The sequence below is a fragment of the Oncorhynchus tshawytscha genome, unplaced genomic scaffold (assembly GCF_018296145.1).
Source record: "Oncorhynchus tshawytscha isolate Ot180627B unplaced genomic scaffold, Otsh_v2.0 Un_contig_17487_pilon_pilon, whole genome shotgun sequence".
Taxonomy (NCBI): Eukaryota; Metazoa; Chordata; class Actinopteri; order Salmoniformes; family Salmonidae; genus Oncorhynchus; species Oncorhynchus tshawytscha.
The window spans coordinates 1-19,438 of record NW_024607819.1 but is presented as its reverse complement, the minus strand read 5'-3'; the positions used below and the strand labels follow the sequence as shown (position 1 = coordinate 19,438).

The 19,438-nt window shown below is 42.7% G+C and overlaps 1 protein-coding gene across 1 annotated transcript; it reads left to right on the top strand.

The window, feature by feature from the left end:
- The first annotated feature begins 12,694 nt into the window (after window positions 1-12,694).
- LOC121842874 (adhesion G-protein coupled receptor G2-like) lies at window positions 12,695-18,714 on the top strand. Its single transcript, XM_042312662.1, has 7 exons — window positions 12,695-12,759; window positions 13,341-13,416; window positions 14,916-15,026; window positions 15,241-15,394; window positions 15,506-15,625; window positions 17,154-17,368; window positions 18,457-18,714. Exons 1-7 carry the CDS (start codon window positions 12,695-12,697, stop codon window positions 18,697-18,699), a joined length of 984 nt encoding a protein of 327 aa, XP_042168596.1. The 3' UTR covers window positions 18,700-18,714.
- The last annotated feature ends 724 nt before the right edge of the window (window positions 18,715-19,438 follow it).

Below are 19,438 nucleotides of genomic sequence, written 5' to 3'. Positions count from 1 at the left end.
GCAGACTGGCGGTGCTGGGCCGACTGGCGATGCTGGGCAGACTGGCGGCGCTGGGCAGACTGACGACGCTGGGCAGACTGACGACGCTGGGCAGACTGGCGGTGCTGGGCAGACTGGCGGTGCTGGGCCGACTGGCGATGCTGGGCAGACTGGCGATGCTGGGCAGACTGACGGCGCTGGGCAGACTGGCGACGCTGGGCAGACTGGGGGCACTGGCGGCGCTGGGCAGACTGGCGGCACTAGCTGCTCCATATAGGCTGACAGCTCTGGCGGCTTCTTACAGACTGACCGCTCTGGCGGCTCCGTGCTGACTGGCAGCTCCTTGCAGACTGGCAGCTCCTTACAGACTGACAGCTCCGTGCAGACTGGCAGCTCCTTGCAGACTGGCAGCTCCTTGCAGACTGGCAGCTCCTTGCAGACTGGCAGCTCCATGCAGACTGGCAGCTCCATGCAGACTGGCTGCTCTATGCAGACTGACAGCTCTGGCTGCTTCATGCAGACTGACATCTCTGGCTGCTCCATGTAGACTGGCTGCTTCATGCAGACTGGCAGCTCGGGCTGCTTCATGTAGACTGACAGCTCTGGCTGCTCCATGCGGACTGACAGCTCTGGCTGCTCCATGTAGACTGACTGCTTCATGCAGACTGGCAGCTCGGGCTGCTTCATGTAGACTGACAGCTCTGGCTGCTCCATGCAGACTGACAGCTCTGACTGTTCCATGCAGACTGACAGCTCTGGCTGCTTCATGCAGACTGGCAGCTCTGGCTGCTCCATGTAGACTGGCTGCTTCATGCAGACTGGCAGCTCGGGCTGCTTCATGTAGACTGACAGCTCTGACTGCTCCATGCGGACTGACAGCTCTGGCTGCTCCATGCAGACTGGCTGCTTCATGCAGACTGGCAGCTCTGGCTGCTCCATGCAGACTGACAGCTCTGGCTGCTCCTTGCAGACTGGCAGCTCTGGCTGCGCTAAACAGGCGGGAGGCTCCGGCAGCGCTGTAGAGGAGGAAGGCTCTGGCTGCGCTAAACAGGCGGGAGACTCCGGCAGCGCTGGAGATGAGGAAGGCTCTAACAGCGCTAGATAGGCGGGAGACTCCGGCAGCGCAGGAGAGGAGAAAGGCTCTGGCTGCGCTAAACAGGCGGGAGGCTCCGGCAGCGCTGTAGAGGAGGATGGCTCTGGCTGCGCTAAACAGGCGAGGCACACTGAAGGCCTGGTGCGTGGTGCTGGAACTGGTGGTACTGGATCGAGGACACGCACAGGAAGCCTGGTGCGGGGAGCTGCTACCGGAGGGCTGGGGTGTGGAGGTGGTACTGGATAGACCGGACCGTGCAGGCGCACTGGAGCTCTTGAGCACCGAGCCTGCCCAACCTTACCTGGCTCGATGCCCACTCTAGCCCGGCCGATACGAGGAGCTGGAATATATCGAACCGGGCTGTGCACCCGCACTGGAGACACCGTGCGCTCCACAGCATAACACGGTGCCTGCCCGGTCTCTCCAGCCCCCGGTAAGCACAGGGAGTTTGCGCAGGTCTCCTACCTGGCATAGCTATACTCCCTGTAAGCCCCCAAGAATTTTTTGGGGCTGACTCCCGGGCTTTCTTGCCAACCGTGTTCCCTCGTATCGCCGGCTCCTCTCTCCGGCTGCCTCTGCTCTCCTAAGTGCCTCCACCTGTTCCCATGGAAGGCGATCCCTTCCCGCCAGGATCTCCTCCCATGTGTAGCAACCCTTGCCATCCAATATATCGTCCCATGTCCAATCCTCATTGCGCCGCTGTTGCTGCCTTTGTTGCCTCTCCTCTTTCGGCTGCTCCTGCCTGTTGACACGCCGCTTGGTCCGTTGGTGGTGGGTGATTCTGTAACGGTTTTCTAGTGGTGATGAAGGAGAGTCGGACCAAACTGCAGCGTGTCGATTGCGATCCATATTTATTAAACAAAACGTAAATACGACTAAACACTAAACACTACAAAACAATAAACGTAAATGAAAACCGAAAACAGCCTATCTAGTGCAAACTAACAGAGAGTACAAGTAAGACACTAAGGACAATCACCCACGACAAACTCAAAGAATATGGCTGCCTAAATATGGTTCCCAATCAGAGACAACGATAAGCACCTGCCTCTGATTGAGAACCACTCCAGACAGCCATAGACCTTGCTAGACAACCCACTAAGCTAGAATCCCAATACCACCACCAAAACCCCAAGACAAACACACCACAATTACAAAACCCCATGCCACACCCTGGCCTGACCAAATACATAAAGATAAACACAAAATACTTTGACCAGGGCGTGACACCTGTAGATGCTGTGTTACAGACTACATTATAAATGTATTCCTGTAGATGCTGTGTTACAGACTACATTTAAAATGTATTCCTGTAGATGTTGTGGTACAGACTACATTTAAGATGTATTCATGTAGATGTTGTGGTACAGACTACATTATACATGTTTTCATGTAGATGTTGTGTTACAGACTAAATTTAAGATGTATTCATGTAGATGTTGTTTTACAGACTACATTATAAATATATTCCTGTAGATGCTGTGTTACAGACTACATTATAAATGTATTCCTGTAGATGCTGTGTTACAGACTACATTATAAATGTATTCCTGTAGATGCTGTGTTACATACTACATTATAAATGTATTCCTGTAGATGCTGTGTTACAGACTACATTATAAATGTATTCCTGTAGATGTTGTTTTACAGACTACATTATAAATATATTCCTGTAGATGCTGTGTTACAGACTACATTATAAATGTATTCCTGTAGATGCTGTGTTACATACTACATTATAAATGTATTCCTGTAGATGCTGTGTTACAGACTACATTATAAATGTATTCCTGTAGATGCTGTGGTACAGACTACATTATACATGTATTCCTGTAGATGCTGTGTTACAGACTAAATTTAAGATGTATTCCTGTAGATGCTGTGTTACAGACTACATTTAAGTAACCTAGTTATAATATCTCTGTCTTCTCTCCTATACTTCAGTTCAGTAACCTAGTTATAATATCTCTGTCTTCTCTACTATACTTCAGTTTAGTAACCTAGTTATAATATCTCTGTCTTCTCTACTATACTTCAGTTTAGTAACCTAGTTATAGTATCCCTGTCTTCTCTACTGTACTTCAGTTTAGTAACCTAGCTATACTATCTCTGTCTTCTCTACTATACTTCAGTTTAGTAACCTAGCTATAATATCTCTGTCTACTCTACTATACTTCAGTTTAGTAACCTAGTTATAGTATCCCTGTCTTCTCTACTGTACTTCAGTTTAGTAACCTAGCTATACTATCTCTGTCTTCTCTACTATACTTCAGTTTAGTAACCTAGCTATAATATCCCTGTCTTCTCTACTGTACTTCAGTTTAGTAACCTAGCTATACTATCTCTGTCTTCTCTACTATACTTCAGTTTAGTAACCTAGCTTTAATATCTCTGTCTTCTCTTCTATACTTCAGTTTAGTAACCTAGCTGTAATATCTCTGTCTTCTCTCCTAAACTTCAGTTTAGTAACCTAGCTAAAATATCTCTAGATTGGGAACAATTTTGAGATCAGAAAATCCCACATGTTGATAGGCTCCCCGTTGTAGGGAATAAATGACAGTGTGACATCAGAAATAATACCAGTAACCTCCTCCGATATCCTCAAACCAGCCTCACTAATACTAACTATACTAATCATCATCAACATCATCATCATCATCATCATCATCATCATCATCATCATCATCATCATCATCATCATCATCATCATCATCACTCATCATCATCATCATCACTACTATCATAATCATCATCATCACTATCATCATCATCATCATCATCTCTTTTTGGGAACAATTTTGAGATCAGAAAATCCCACATGTTGATTGGCTCCCCGTTGTAGGGAATAAATGACAGTGTGACATCAGAAATAATACCAGTAACCTCCTCCGATATCCTCAAACCAGCCTCACTAATACTAACTATACTAATCATCATCATCATCATCATCATCATCATCATCATCATCATCACTACTGTCATCACCATCACTACTATCATCACCATCACTACTCTCATCATCATCATCATCATCATCATCATCATCATCATCATCACTATCATCATCATCATCATCATCATCATCATCATCATCATCATCATCATCATCATCATCATCATCATCACCATCATCATCATCATCATCACTACTATCATCATCATCATCATCACTACTATCATCATCATCATCACTATCATCATTCATCCCTATCATCACCATCATCATCACTACTATCATCATCGTCATCATCACTATCATCATCATCATCACTATCATCATCATCACGACTGTCATCATCATCATCATCATCATCATCATCATCATCATCATCACTACTATCTTCATCATCACCATTACTACTATCATCATCATCATCACTACTATCATCATCATCATCATCATCATCACTATCATCATCATCACTACTGTCATAATCATCATCATCACTACTATCCCAGGGCCCCATCATCATCACATGTCATCTGTGTACCGTCTTTCGGATCATGTTATCATCACTCACTATCTCATCATCACCTCATCATCACTATCTATCATCACTAATATCATCATCTAAATCATCATCATCAAACCATCATCACCTAATATCCCCAGCATACCATTGGCTCATACATCCTGGCTTCCTTCTGAAGCTATTCAGGGTTGCTGTCCTGGTCAGTCCCTGACAACTGGGTAAATAACGAAAATAAAATATATATATACATATTTTTTTTAAATCAACATCATCACTACTATCATCATCATCACTACTATCATCAATCAGAGACTACAATATCATCAGTGTATCACAATATTACCATAATAAGTAATGGAATTATATGAAGAAATTAATCAGCATAATATGTAAATTAATTAACATTAACAACAGCCAAATTCCAATTTAACTAACTCAAAATAACACAGAGCTCTTGAATCTTTATTCTCAAAACAACAAATACAGAGAACCTCTTGCCTCCAACATGGCATTTCTGAAGTGACTAATTATCAACTTTTAACAACTATAAAATGAATAGTAATTTGCGGAACTTGTGAATGAGCTATTGAATAAAGTTCCATAAACCAGATGCTTTAAGAATCATTAACTTGAATGAAATCAATCAAACACAGCATCTCTTCGCTCCCATCGCTGAAGTCCACATCCCAACCTTCTGGTTTAGCTGTTTCCCAGAAACGTCTCCCATCACCAAAGGCAAGTCTATAATCCTGAACGCTTTACCAGTCGGTACAGGTTATTAAATGTGTGAACTATGGTGAAATAAATGTTTAAATACACATTTCCCCAAAGTCACTCCCTAGTCCAGGTACTCAGTAGGAGTTTCTACAAGAAATTACAAGAATTTGGTAAAATCAGGAAAACTAGGCACCACGAAGACAATCAAATATATGCAATGTGGAGAACCAGTATTTTACTGGTGATTAAACCCATGGGCCTATAGTACAGTAGCCTGTGGAATAGACTGTATATATGCAATGTGGAGAACCAGTATTTTACTGGTGATTAAACCCATGGGCCTATAGTACAGTAGCCTGTGGAATAGACTGTATATATGCAATGTGGAGAACCAGTATTTTACTGGTGATTAAACCCATGGGCCTATAGTACAGTAGCCTGTGGAATAGACTGTATATATGCAATGTGGAGAACCAGTATTATACTGGTGATTATACCCATGGGCCTATAGTACAGTAGCCTGTGGAATAGACTGTATATATGCAATGTGGAGAACCAGTATTTTACTGGTGATTAAACCCATGGGCCTATAGTACAGTAGCCTGTGGAATAGACTGTATATATGCAATGTGGAGAACCAGTATTTTACTGGTGATTATACCCATGGGCCTATAGTACAGTAGCCTGTGGAATAGACTGTATATATGCAATGTGGAGAACCAGTATTTTACTGGTGATTAAACCCATGGGCCTATAGTACAGTAGCCTGTGGAATAGACTGTATATATGCAATGTGGAGAACCAGTATTTTACTGGTGATTAACCCATGGGCCTATAGTACAGTAGCCTGTGGAATAGACTGTATATATGCAATGTGGAGAACCAGTATTTTACTGGTGATTATACCCATGGGCCTATAGTACAGTAGCCTGTGGAATAGACTGTATATATGCAATGTGGAGAACCAGTATTTTACTGGTGATTATACCCATGGGCCTATAGTACAGTAGCCTGTGGAATAGACTGTATATATGCAATGTGGAGAACCAGTATTTTACTGGTGATTATACCCATGGGCCTATAGTACAGTAGCCTGTGGAATAGACTGTATATATGCAATGTGGAGAACCAGTATTATACTGGTGATTAAACCCATGGGCCTATAGTACAGTAGCCTGTGGAATAGACTGTATATATGCAATGTGGAGAACCAGTATTATACTGGTGATTATACCCATGGGCCTATAGCCTGTGGAATAGACTACAGTAGCCTGTGGAATAGACTGTATATATGCAATGTGGAGAACCAGTATTATACTGGTGATTAAACCCATGGGCCTATAGTACAGTAGCCTGTGGAATAGACTGTATATATGCAATGTGGAGAACCAGTATTATACTGGTGATTAAACCCATGGGCCTATAGTACAGTAGCCTGTGGAATAGACTGTATATATGCAATGTGGAGAACCAGTATTTTACTGGTGATTAAACCCATGGGCCTATAGTACAGTAGCCTGTGGAATAGACTGTATATATGCAATGTGGAGAACCAGTATTTTACTGGTGATTAAACCCATGGGCCTATAGTACAGTAGCCTGTGGAATAGACTGTATATATGCAATGTGGAGAACCAGTATTATACTGGTGATTAAACCCATGGGCCTATAGTACAGTAGCCTGTGGAATAGACTGTATATATGCAATGTGGAGAACCAGTATTTTACTGGTGATTATACCCATGGGCCTATAGTACAGTAGCCTGTGGAATAGACTGTATATATGCAATGTGGAGAACCAGTATTATACTGGTGATTAAACCCATGGGCCTATAGTACAGTAGCCTGTGGAATAGACTGTATATATGCAATGTGGAGAACCAGTATTTTACTGGTGATTAAACCCATGGGCCTATAGTACAGTAGCCTGTGGAATAGACTGTATATATGCAATGTGGAGAACCAGTATTATACTGGTGATTAAACCCATGGGCCTATAGTACAGTAGCCTGTGGAATAGACTGTATATATGCAATGTGGAGAACCAGTATTTTACTGGTGATTATACCCATGGGCCTATAGTACAGTAGCCTGTGGAATAGACTGTATATATGCAATGTGGAGAACCAGTATTATACTGGTGATTATACCCATGGGCCTATAGTACAGTAGCCTGTGGAATAGACTGTATATATGCATGTGGAGAACCAGTATTATACTGGTGATTAAACCCATGGGCCTATAGTACAGTAGCCTGTGGAATAGACTGTATATATGCAATGTGGAGAACCAGTATTTTACTGGTGATTATACCCATGGGCCTATAGTACAGTAGCCTGTGGAATAGACTGTATATATGCAATGTGGAGAACCAGTATTTTACTGGTGATTATACCCATGGGCCTATAGTACAGTAGCCTGTGGAATAGACTGTATATATGCAATGTGGAGAACCAGTATTTTACTGGTGATTATACCCATGGGCCTATAGTACAGTAGCCTGTGGAATAGACTGTATATATGCAATGTGGAGAACCAGTATTTTACTGGTGATTATACCCATGGGCCTATAGTACAGTAGCCTGTGGAATAGACTGTATATATGCAATGTGGAGAACCAGTATTTTACTGGTGATTATACCCATGGGCCTATAGTACAGTAGCCTGTGGAATAGACTGTATATATGCAATGTGGAGAACCAGTATTATACTGGTGATTAAACCCATGGGCCTATAGTACAGTAGCCTGTGGAATAGACTGTATATATGCAATGTGGAGAACCAGTATTATACTGGTGATTATACCCATGGGCCTATAGTACAGTAGCCTGTGGAATAGACTGTATATATTATACTGGTGATTATACCCATGGGCCTATAGTACAGTAGCCTGTGGAATAGACTGTATATATTATACTGGTGATTAAACCCATGGGCCTATAGTACAGTAGCCTGTGGAATAGACTGTATATATGCAATGTGGAGAACCAGTATTATACTGGTGATTATACCCATGGGCCTATAGTACAGTAGCCTGTGGAATAGACTGTATATATGTAGAACCAGTATTATACTGGTGATTATACCCATGGGCCTATAGTACAGTAGCCTGTGGAATAGACTGTATATATGCAATGTGGAGAACCAGTATTATACTGGTGATTATACCCATGGGCCTATAGTACAGTAGCCTGTGGAATAGACTGTATATATGCAATGTGGAGAACCAGTATTTTACTGGTGATTAAACCCATGGGCCTATAGTACAGTAGCCTGTGGAATAGACTGTATATATGCAATGTGGAGAACCAGTATTATACTGGTGATTATACCCATGGGCCTATAGTACAGTAGCCTGTGGAATAGACTGTATATATGCAATGTGGAGAACCAGTATTATACTGGTGATTAAACCCATGGGCCTATAGTACAGTAGCCTGTGGAATAGACTGTATATATGCAATGTGGAGAACCAGTATTATACTGGTGATTAAACCCATGGGCCTATAGTACAGTAGCCTGTGGAATAGACTGTATATATGCAATGTGGAGAACCAGTATTTTACTGGTGATTATACCCATGGGCCTATAGTACAGTAGCCTGTGGAATAGACTGTATATATTATACTGGTGATTAAACCCATGGGCCTATAGTACAGTAGCCTGTGGAATAGACTGTATATATTATACTGGTGATTAAACCCATGGGCCTATAGTACAGTAGCCTGTGGAATAGACTGTATATATTATACTGGTGATTAAACCCATGGGCCTATAGTACAGTAGCCTGTGGAATAGACTGTATATATTATACTGGTGATTATACCCATGGGCCTATAGTACAGTAGCCTGTGGAATAGACTGTATATATTAGAACCAGTATTTTACTGGTGATTATACCCATGGGCCTATAGTACAGTAGCCTGTGGAATAGACTGTATATATTATACTGGTGATTATACCCATGGGCCTATAGTACAGTAGCCTGTGGAATAGACTGTATATATTATACTGGTGATTATACCCATGGGCCTATAGTACAGTAGCCTGTGGAATAGACTGTATATATTATACTGGTGATTATACCCATGGGCCTATAGTACAGTAGCCTGTGGAATAGACTGTATATATTATACTGGTGATTAAACCCATGGGCCTATAGTACAGTAGCCTGTGGAATAGACTGTATATATGCAATGTGGAGAACCAGTATTATACTGGTGATTATACCCATGGGCCTATAGTACAGTAGCCTGTGGAATAGACTGTATATATTATACTGGTGATTATACCCATGGGCCTATAGTACAGTAGCCTGTGGAATAGACTGTATATATTATACTGGTGATTAAACCCATGGGCCTATAGTACAGTAGCCTGTGGAATAGACTGTATATATGCAATGTATATATTATACTGGTGATTATACCCATGGGCCTATAGTACAGTAGCCTGTGGAATAGACTGTATATATTATACTGGTGATTAAACCCATGGGCCTATAGTACAGTAGCCTGTGGAATAGACTGTATATATTATACTGGTGATTATACCCATGGGCCTATAGTACAGTAGCCTGTGGAATAGACTGTATATATTATACTGGTGATTATACCCATGGGCCTATAGTACAGTAGCCTGTGGAATAGACTGTATATATTATACTGGTGATTATACCCATGGGCCTATAGTACAGTAGCCTGTGGAATAGACTGTATATATTATACTGGTGATTATACCCATGGGCCTATAGTACAGTAGCCTGTGGAATAGACTGTATATATTATACTGGTGATTAAACCCATGGGCCTATAGTACAGTAGCCTGTGGAATAGACTGTATATATTATACTGGTGATTAAACCCATGGGCCTATAGTACAGTAGCCTGTGGAATAGACTGTATATATTATACTGGTGATTATACCCATGGGCCTATAGTACAGTAGCCTGTGGAATAGACTGTATATATTATACTGGTGATTATACCCATGGGCCTATAGTACAGTAGCCTGTGGAATAGACTGTATATATTATACTGGTGATTAAACCCATGGGCCTATAGTACAGTAGCCTGTGGAATAGACTGTATATATTATACTGGTGATTATGGGCCTATAGTACAGTAGCCTGTGGAATAGACTGTATATATTATACTGGTGATTAACCCATATAGTACAGTAGCCTGTGGAATAGACTGTATATAATACTGGTGATTAAACCCATGGGCCTATAGTACAGTAGCCTGTGGAATAGACTGTATATAATGAGTATAGTACAGTAGCCTGTGGAATAGACTGTATATAATGAGTATAGTACAGTAGCCTGTGGATATATATGAGTATAGTACAGTAGCCTGTGGAATAGACTGTATATAATGATACTGTACAGTAGCCCATGTGGCCTATAGTACAGTAGCCTGTGGATATAGACTGTATATATTACAGTACTGTGGAATAGACTGTATATAATGAGTATAGTACAGTAGCCTGTGGAATAGACTGTATATAATGAGTATAGTACAGTAGCCTGTGGAATAGACTGTATATAATGAGTATAGTACAGTAGCCTGTGGAATAGACCACCATTTGGGATGAGCACATTGTAAAGAAGGAACGTGTTTGCATCCCAACGAGGTCCAGAGTACTGTGGTGTTGACAGGGATGGGATTGAAGCTAGTCCAAGACTAGTACTTTTCAGATCTGGCTAGTAGAACATTTGCCAAACTAGCCCGTCTGTGACATTTTGTATGTTCAAATATTTCATGGCACATATTTTGGACTCGGCTAGTAATAATCTACCAGCCTGGCAGACAAGTTGCCAAAATCTGTAAATTCCATCCTGGGTTGTAGGCCTGTTCATTCAGATGAAGAATGTAGCAAACAGTTGTAAACAGTTGCAAAATGTTTAGCAACAGAAACATTTTTACTCCAAACGAAATTCAGTTCCTAAATCATTACCTGATTTCAGGAAGAATAAAAATAAATAGTGGAACTGGCTTCGAAGTCCAGAGTTCAAACTGAGGGCTTTAAGCCATAAATGAATGTGATGTTGAGTAACAATCCCACATGGTTTTGTTGATCGGTTCCTTCTTGTTGGAACACTTTCCACTGTGACATCAGAAAGAATACATTCTGGACCAATAACAGGCTCAGCATTACCAGTAGTCCTATATCCCATGGCGATCACTAATTGATATATTGTATGTGTCCCAAATGGCACCCTATTACCTATAGTGAACATCTTTTGATTAATGGTGCACTATATAGGAATATGGTGTCATTTGGGATGTACACATTGTCTTAAAAGGGCCTACGCTTAAAGTGGTTGTCTGGTTAAATGACTCTCTCTCTCTCCCCCTCTCTCTCTCCCCCTCTCTCTCTCTCTCTCTCTCTCTCTCTCTCTCTCTCTCTCTCTCTCTCTCTCTCTCTCTCTCTCTCTCTCTCTCTCTCTCTCTCTCTCTCTCTCTCTTCTCAGGTCTTCATGTCACTCTACTGGGGAACCTAGAGGCCAGAGATTGCGGCCTGGGCTTCATATTCAAAAAAAGCAAACAATGTGTTGATACAGATGAGTGTAAAGAGTTGGACAATACCCCAACCTGTGGAAGTAATGCCACGTGTTACAACGCACAGGGGAGCTTCTACTGTCAGTGTCTACCTGTGGTCAAATCCACAACGACTGTCAACTTCACCTTTTCTGGACAGTGTATTGGTGAGTATTTGTGTGTGTGTGTGTGTGTGTGTGTGTGTGTGTGTGTGTGTGTGTGTGTGGGATGCGAGGGTCTCAGTTCATGGTCATATATAAGTTAGGAAGTGCAGCTCAGTTTCCACCTCATTTTGTGGGCAGTGAGCACATAGCCTGCCTTCTCTTGAGAGCCAGGTCTCCCTACGGCCGCCTTTCTCAATAGCAAGGCTATGCTCACTGAGCCTTACATAGTCAAAGATTTCCTTAATTTTTGTGTCAGTCACAGTGATCAGGTATTCTGACACTGTGTACTCTCTGTTTAGGGCCAAATAGCATTTTAGTTTGCACAATTTTTTTGTAAATTCTTTCCAATGTGTCAAGAAATTAACTTTTTGTTTTCTCATGATTTGGTTGGGTCTAATTGTGTTGCTGTCCTCGTGCTCTGTGGGGTGTGACTTTCCTCTGTTGCTGTAGATACCGTTATTCCACTGGCAGCTTCCTCTTTGTAGTGCTGAGGCCCAAATGACACCATATTCCCTGTATAGTGCACTACATTAGACCAGGGCCCATAGAGCACTATACAGTAGGGTGTCAATTGGGATGCATGCTAGGATGGTTACCATGGCAAAATTTCAGCACTAGTGTGCTGTGGGTTTCTGGGTGTTTTAATCTCCAGCTCAACTTCCTCTCTGTCTCATGTCTTCATTCATATCTTAGTTAGTTGGTATCTGATGGTAAACTTGGTTACCCATGGCAACAACTTGGATCTACTATGAGCATGATAAGGATGTGACAGTTTTCATTTGTATGTGTTGGTATGTGTTGTGGTGTGTGTTGTGGTGTGTGTTGTGGTGTGTGTTGTGGTGTGTGTTGTGGTGTGGTGTGTGTGGTGTGTGTGGTGTGTGTTGTGGTGTGTGTGTGTGTGTGTGTGGTGTGTGTGTGGTGTGGTGTGTGGTGTGTGTTGTGTGTGGTGTGTGTTGTGGTGTGTGTTGTGGTGTGGTGTTGTGTGTGTGTGTGGTGTGTGTTGTGGTGTGGTGTTGTGGTGTGTGTTGTGGTGTGTGTGTGGTGTGTGTGTGTGTGTGTGTGGTGTGGTGTGTGTGGTGTGTTGTGTGTGTGTGTGTGTGTAACATGCACGTGTGATGGTTGTTAGTTCTCATTGTGTTGTGTTGTTCTGTGTTCTGTTGTGTGGTTGTTGTTGTTGTGCACGTGTGATGGTGGTATGTTATATTGTGTTATGTTGTGTAGTGTTGTGTTGATGTGCAGGTGGGATTGTGTTGTTTTGTTGTGTAGGTTGTGTCCTGTCGTGTTATGTTCTGTTGTGTTGCACTGTGTAGTGTCGATCCCGGTGTGATGGTTGTGTTTTGTAACATGTATGTGCTGTGTAGTGTTGATCCAGGTGTGATGGTTGTGTGTTGTGTTTCCTTTCAGTACTGACCTGTGACCAGGTCAAAGCAGATCAGACTCCTGAACAGGTGAGTTCTAAACCCTGACACCTGATGTCACTCATAATGACACACACTTTAGGGTGACATTCATGGAATATGGCATTAATGTAAAATAACCAGAACATTTATAGAATATGGCATTAAGCAGTCAGTAAAATAACCAGAACATTTATAGAATATGGCAGTGAGCAGTCAGTAAAATAACCAGAACATTTATAGAATATGGCAGTGAGCAGTCAGTAAAATAACCAGAACATTTATAGAATATGGCATTAAGCAGTCAGTAAAATAACCAGAACATTTATAGAATATGGCTGTGAGCAGTCAGTAAAATAACCAGAACATTTATAGAATATGGCTGTGAACATTTATAGAATATGGCAGTCAAAAATAACCAGAACATTTATAGAATATGGCTGTGAGCAGTCAGTAAAATAACCAGAACATTTATAGAATATGGCATGTGAGCAGTCAGTAAAATAACCAGAACATTTATAGAATATGGCATTGAGCAGTCAGTAAAATAACCAGAACATTTATGGAATATGGCATTGAGCAGTCAGTAAAATAACCAGAACATTTATAGAATATGGCATTAAGCAGTCAGTAAAATAACCAGAACATTTATAGAATATGGCTGTGAGCAGTCAGTAAAATAACCAGAACATTTATAGAATATGGCATTAAGCAGTCAGTAAAATAACAGAACATTTAAATATGGCTGTGAGCAGTCAGTAAAATAACCAGAACATTTATAGAATATGGCTGTGAGCAGTCAGTAAAATAACCAGAACATTTATAGAATATGGCATTGAGCAGTCAGTAAAATAACCAGAACATTTATGGAATATGGCTGTGAGCAGTCAGTAAAATAACCAGAACATTTATAGAATATGGCATTAAGCAGTCAGTAAAATAACCAGAACATTTATGGAATATGGCAGTGAGCAGTCAGTAAAATAACCAGAACATTTATGGAATATGGCTGTGAGCAGTCAGTAAAATAACCAGAACATTTATGGAATATGGCAGTGAGCAGTCAGTAAAATAACCAGAACATTTATGGAATATGGCTGTGAGCAGTCAGTAAAATAACCAGAACATCTCAAATACTGAAGATGTGAAGGTATATTATCCAATAGGGCTCTGATTTTCAAATACTGCAACTCACTATTGCATCTTATAATACGTTTTAAAATCTCTCTCTTGTTCTCTTTTTCTTTCTTTCTCTCTCTCTCTCTCTCTCTGTTCTCTCTTTCGTTCTCTCTTGTTCTCTCTTTCTTTCTCTCTCTCTCTCTCTCTCTCTCTCTCTCTCTCTCTCTCTCTCTCTCTGTTCTCTCTTTCGTTCTCTCTTGTTCTCTCTTTCTTTCTCTCTCTCTCTTTCTCTCTCTCTCTCTAAGACCACTTTAGAATCAAGTGTTTTAATTAGTACTTTTAAGTGCTATCTCCTGGGACTACAATATATGTAAATATATGTATATTTGTTTTTACCCACATGATGTGAATGAACTTCTCCTCTCTCTCAGACTGTCCCAGGTTTAGCTGGTCTCCTGTCTCTGATGAGGAAAAGCTGTCTGGCATTAAGTAACTCTGGGGAAGCAGCCGGAGGGAGACTGACTGGAGAGGTGTTACTGGAGGTTAAACACACACACACACACACACACACACACACACACACACACACACACACACACACACACACACACACACACACACACACACACACACACACACACACGCAAGGACTCACAAAAGCATGCACACTCACACACAGTGAAATCATGCGTGCATATCAACATATACACCTCGTTCACTCACTTCCTGTTTCCTGTTTCTACTTCCTGTGTGTAGAATGTCTTGACAGAGATAGACAGTCTCCTGTCTCAAGGTATCCTAAGCAACAGCCGGGAGGTGAGTAGGTTGCTAGGCGTCGTGGAGGACACCTTGATGCTCATCGGGCCACAGCTCAGAGACACCCACACCACCATGGAAACAGACCACACAGGTAACACACACACATACACATGAACACATACACATGAACTTCCACACACAAACACACACATGCACACACATACACATCCTCCTTCACCTTTCTCCTTGTCCTTGTACACAGCTACTGAGCTTGCAGTGAGGAGGGGACAGACTCCGCCCATTGGGCCAATCAGCCTGGCCAATGACAACGTGCGACTGGACACCAGCTGGGAGACAGCCACTGGCAACGGGACGTACCCAGGTAGGCTACTCTTCATCATCATCATCATCACCATCATATCTATAACTAAGTACTGTATCTTTTCGTACTAGTAACTTTCCAAAAATTCCCAGGTTGCCTAGAAATCCTGGATTCAGCATTTCCTGCTTATTCATATCAAATAAAGTAAAATTGTATTTGTCTCAGGAATCAAAATGCTTACAAGCCCTTAACCAACAGTACAGTTTTAAGAAAAAGAAGTGTGAAGAAAAAAATAGATAAGTAAAAAATAAAAAACATAATTAAAGAGCAGCAGTAAAATAACATTAGCGATGCTATATACAGGTGGTACCGGTACAGAGTCAATGTGTGGGGGTCACCGGTTAGTCGAGGTAATTGAGGTAATATGTACATGTAGGTAGAGTTATTAATGTGATAATACATAGATAATAACTAGAGGGTAGCAGCAGTGTAAAAAAGGGGGTGGGAGGGAACAATGCAAATATTCTGGGTAGCCATTTGATGAGATGTTCTTGGACCTAGACTTGGTGCTCCGGTACTGCTTGCTGTTCGGTAGCAGAGAGAACAGTCTGTGACAAGAGTGACTGGAGTCTTTGACAATTTTTAGGGCCTTCCTCTGACACCGCCTGGAAAATAGGTTCTGGATGGCAAGAAGCTTGGCCCCAGTGATGTACTGGGCCATACGCATTACCCACCTGTAGTGTCTTGTGGTCGGAGGCCGAGCAGTTGCCATAGCAGGCAGTAATGCAACCATACTCTCGATCGTGCAGCTATATAACATTTTGAGGATGTGAGGACCCATGCCAAATCTTTTCAGTCTCCTGAGAGGGAACTTGAAGCGCTCAACCTGCTCCACTACAGCCCTGTCGATGAGAATGGGGGCGTGCTCGGTCCTCCTTTTCCTGTAGTCCACAATCATCTCTTTTGTCTTGTTTATGTTGAGGGAGAGGTTGTTATCCTGGCACCACACGGCCAAGTATCTGACCTCCTCCCTATAGGATATCTCATCGTTGTCGGTAATCAGGCCTACCACTATTCTGTCGTCGGCAAACTTAATGATGTTGTTGGAGTCGTGCTTGGCCATGAGTCATGGGTGAACAGGGAGTACAGGAGGGGACTGATCACGCACCCCTGAGGGGCCCCGTGTTGCGGATCACCTCGGTGCGGCCCTTCAGGAAGTCCAGGTTCCAGTTGCAGAGGGAGGTGTTTAGTCTCAGAGTCCTTAGCTTAGTGAAGAGCTTTGAGAACACTATGGTGTTGAATTCTGAGCTGTAGTCAAGGAATAGCATTCTCACATAGGTGTTCCTTTTATCAAGGTGGAAAAGGGCCGTGTGGATTGCAATAGATTGTATCATATGTGCATCTGTTGGGGCTGTATGCAAATTGGAGTGTAGGGTTTCTGGGATAATGGTGTTGATGTGAGCCATGACCAGCATTTCAAAGCACCTCCTTATTCCAGGAATCTTCCAACCAGGAAACCTGAAAAAGCTGGGGATTCTGGGACAACTACAAGACATTCTGGTAACTTGTTTCATTCTGTGCTGCCCAGGTTTCACTCTGGCTGGGTTGGTGTGTTACAAGACAGTGGAGAGATCTGTCAACAACTCCTTCCAGTACCTCACTGACACAGACACAGACACAGCAACCGCCACAGCATCAAAGCCTAACTACCAGATCAGTTCCAAGGTGGTAACAGCCTTTGTCAGTAACCCAGCAACAGAACACCTCACCCAGCCTGTCATCCTCACCTTCAAACATCTACAGGTATCATTTGATAATATAACATATCCTGCAGTGCTGATGTTAACATATGTAAATATTCTAGTATATCATTATCGTACAGCTACATTAGGACTTGCATTTTTCCACATGACGATGGCCTAACATACTGACGATGGCCTATATGATGATGGCCTAACATACTGACGATGGCCTAACAGACTGATAACAGGCTGACGATGGCCTAACAGACTGATGATGGCCTAACAGACTGATGATGGCAACATACTGATGATGGCCTAACAGACTGATGATGGCCTAACAGATGGCCTAACAGACTGACGATGGCCTAACATACTGATGATGGCCTAACAGACTGATGGCCTAACATGGGCCTAACAGACTGATGACCTAACATACTGATGATGGCCTAACAGACTGATGATGGCCTAACAGACTGATGATGGCCTAACAGACTGATGACCTAACATACAGACTGATGATGGCCTAACAGACTGATGATGGCCTAACAACAGACTGATGATGGCCTAACATGGCCTAACAGACTGACGATGACGCCTAACAGACTGACCTAACATACTGATGATGGCCTAACAGACTGACGATGGCCTAACATACTGATGGCCTAACAGACTGATGATGGCCTAACATACTGATGATGGCCTAACAGACTGATGATGGCAACAGACTGATGATGGCCTAACAGACTGATGGCCTAACAGATGATGGCCTTACATACTGATGATGGCCTAACAGACTGACCTAACAGACTGACGATGGCCTAACAGACTGACGATGGCCTAACATACTGACGATGGCCTAACAGACTGACGATGGCCTAACAGACTGACGATGGCCTATCAGACTGGCGATGGCCTAACAGACTGGCGATGGCCTAACAGACTGATCTGACTTGAAGAGACCGTTCTCTAAGACTGGCGTGCCTATCAGCCAATGTTTCATCCTCCTCTCTTACTCTCTCTCTGTTCCTCTCTCTCTCTCCTCTCTCTCTCTCTCTCTCTCTCTCTCTCTCTCTCTCTCTCTCTGTTTCTCTCTGTTTCTCTCTCACTGTGTCTTTCTCTCTCTCTCTCCCCCCCCACCCCCTACCCCAGGTGAGGGCGGAGTCAGCGGAGATGAACTATACCTGTGTGTTCTGGTCGGAGGGGCGTGTCCATGAAGAGGGAGGGGCGTGGTCAAGGAGTGGCTGTACCAAAGTCACGTCTAACGCTACACACACCGTGTGTTCCTGTTCCCACCTTAGCAGCTTTGCTGTTCTCATGGCCCTCTACCCTGTACAGGTATACACACACACACACACACACACACACACACACACACACACACACACACGGTGATGTCAATATAATGCTCCTTGCCTTATGTTGTCAGTTGAGTAGGTTGAGTAACGAGTTAAAGGCTGTGTTGTTGAACTGAGGATAGCTGAAGATGCTTAACGTTAACCTCTTTGGGATGGGGGGCGGTATTTTCACATCCGGATGAAAAGCCCAAAGTAAACTGCCTGCTACTCAGGCCCAGAAGCTAGGATATGCATATAATTGGTAGATTTGGATAAAGTTTCTAAAACTGTTAATGTCTGTGAGTATAACAGAACTTATTTGGCAGGCAAAACCCCGAAGACAAACCATCCAGGATTATTTGTTGTTGTTGATTTAACTGTGTTTTCTATTAGGTTCCTATGGGTAACTAGATGTATGAGGCACTTGCTTGCAGTTCCTATGGCTTCCACTAGATGGCAACAGTCTTTAGACATTGGTTGATGTTTTTCCTTTGAGAAATGAAGAAGTACAGCTATTCAGAATGAGAGTCAAGCCAAGTGGACTCTTTTGTTTGGTGCGCGACCTGGAACTCGCTCCACTTTCATTTGATCCTCTATTGAACACAGTGTATTCCGTCCTAAATTGTCTCGATTATTGACGTTTTAGGACGGTTGAGGAAAGCTGTTTGAAATGTTTGGACAGAGTTTACAGGTAACTTATTAGATCATTTGTCGTCATGTTGGGCGAGTTGGAACCGGTGTTTTTCTGAATCAAACGCCTCCAAATAAATGGGGCGGAATGTCGAGCCGTAACAGGT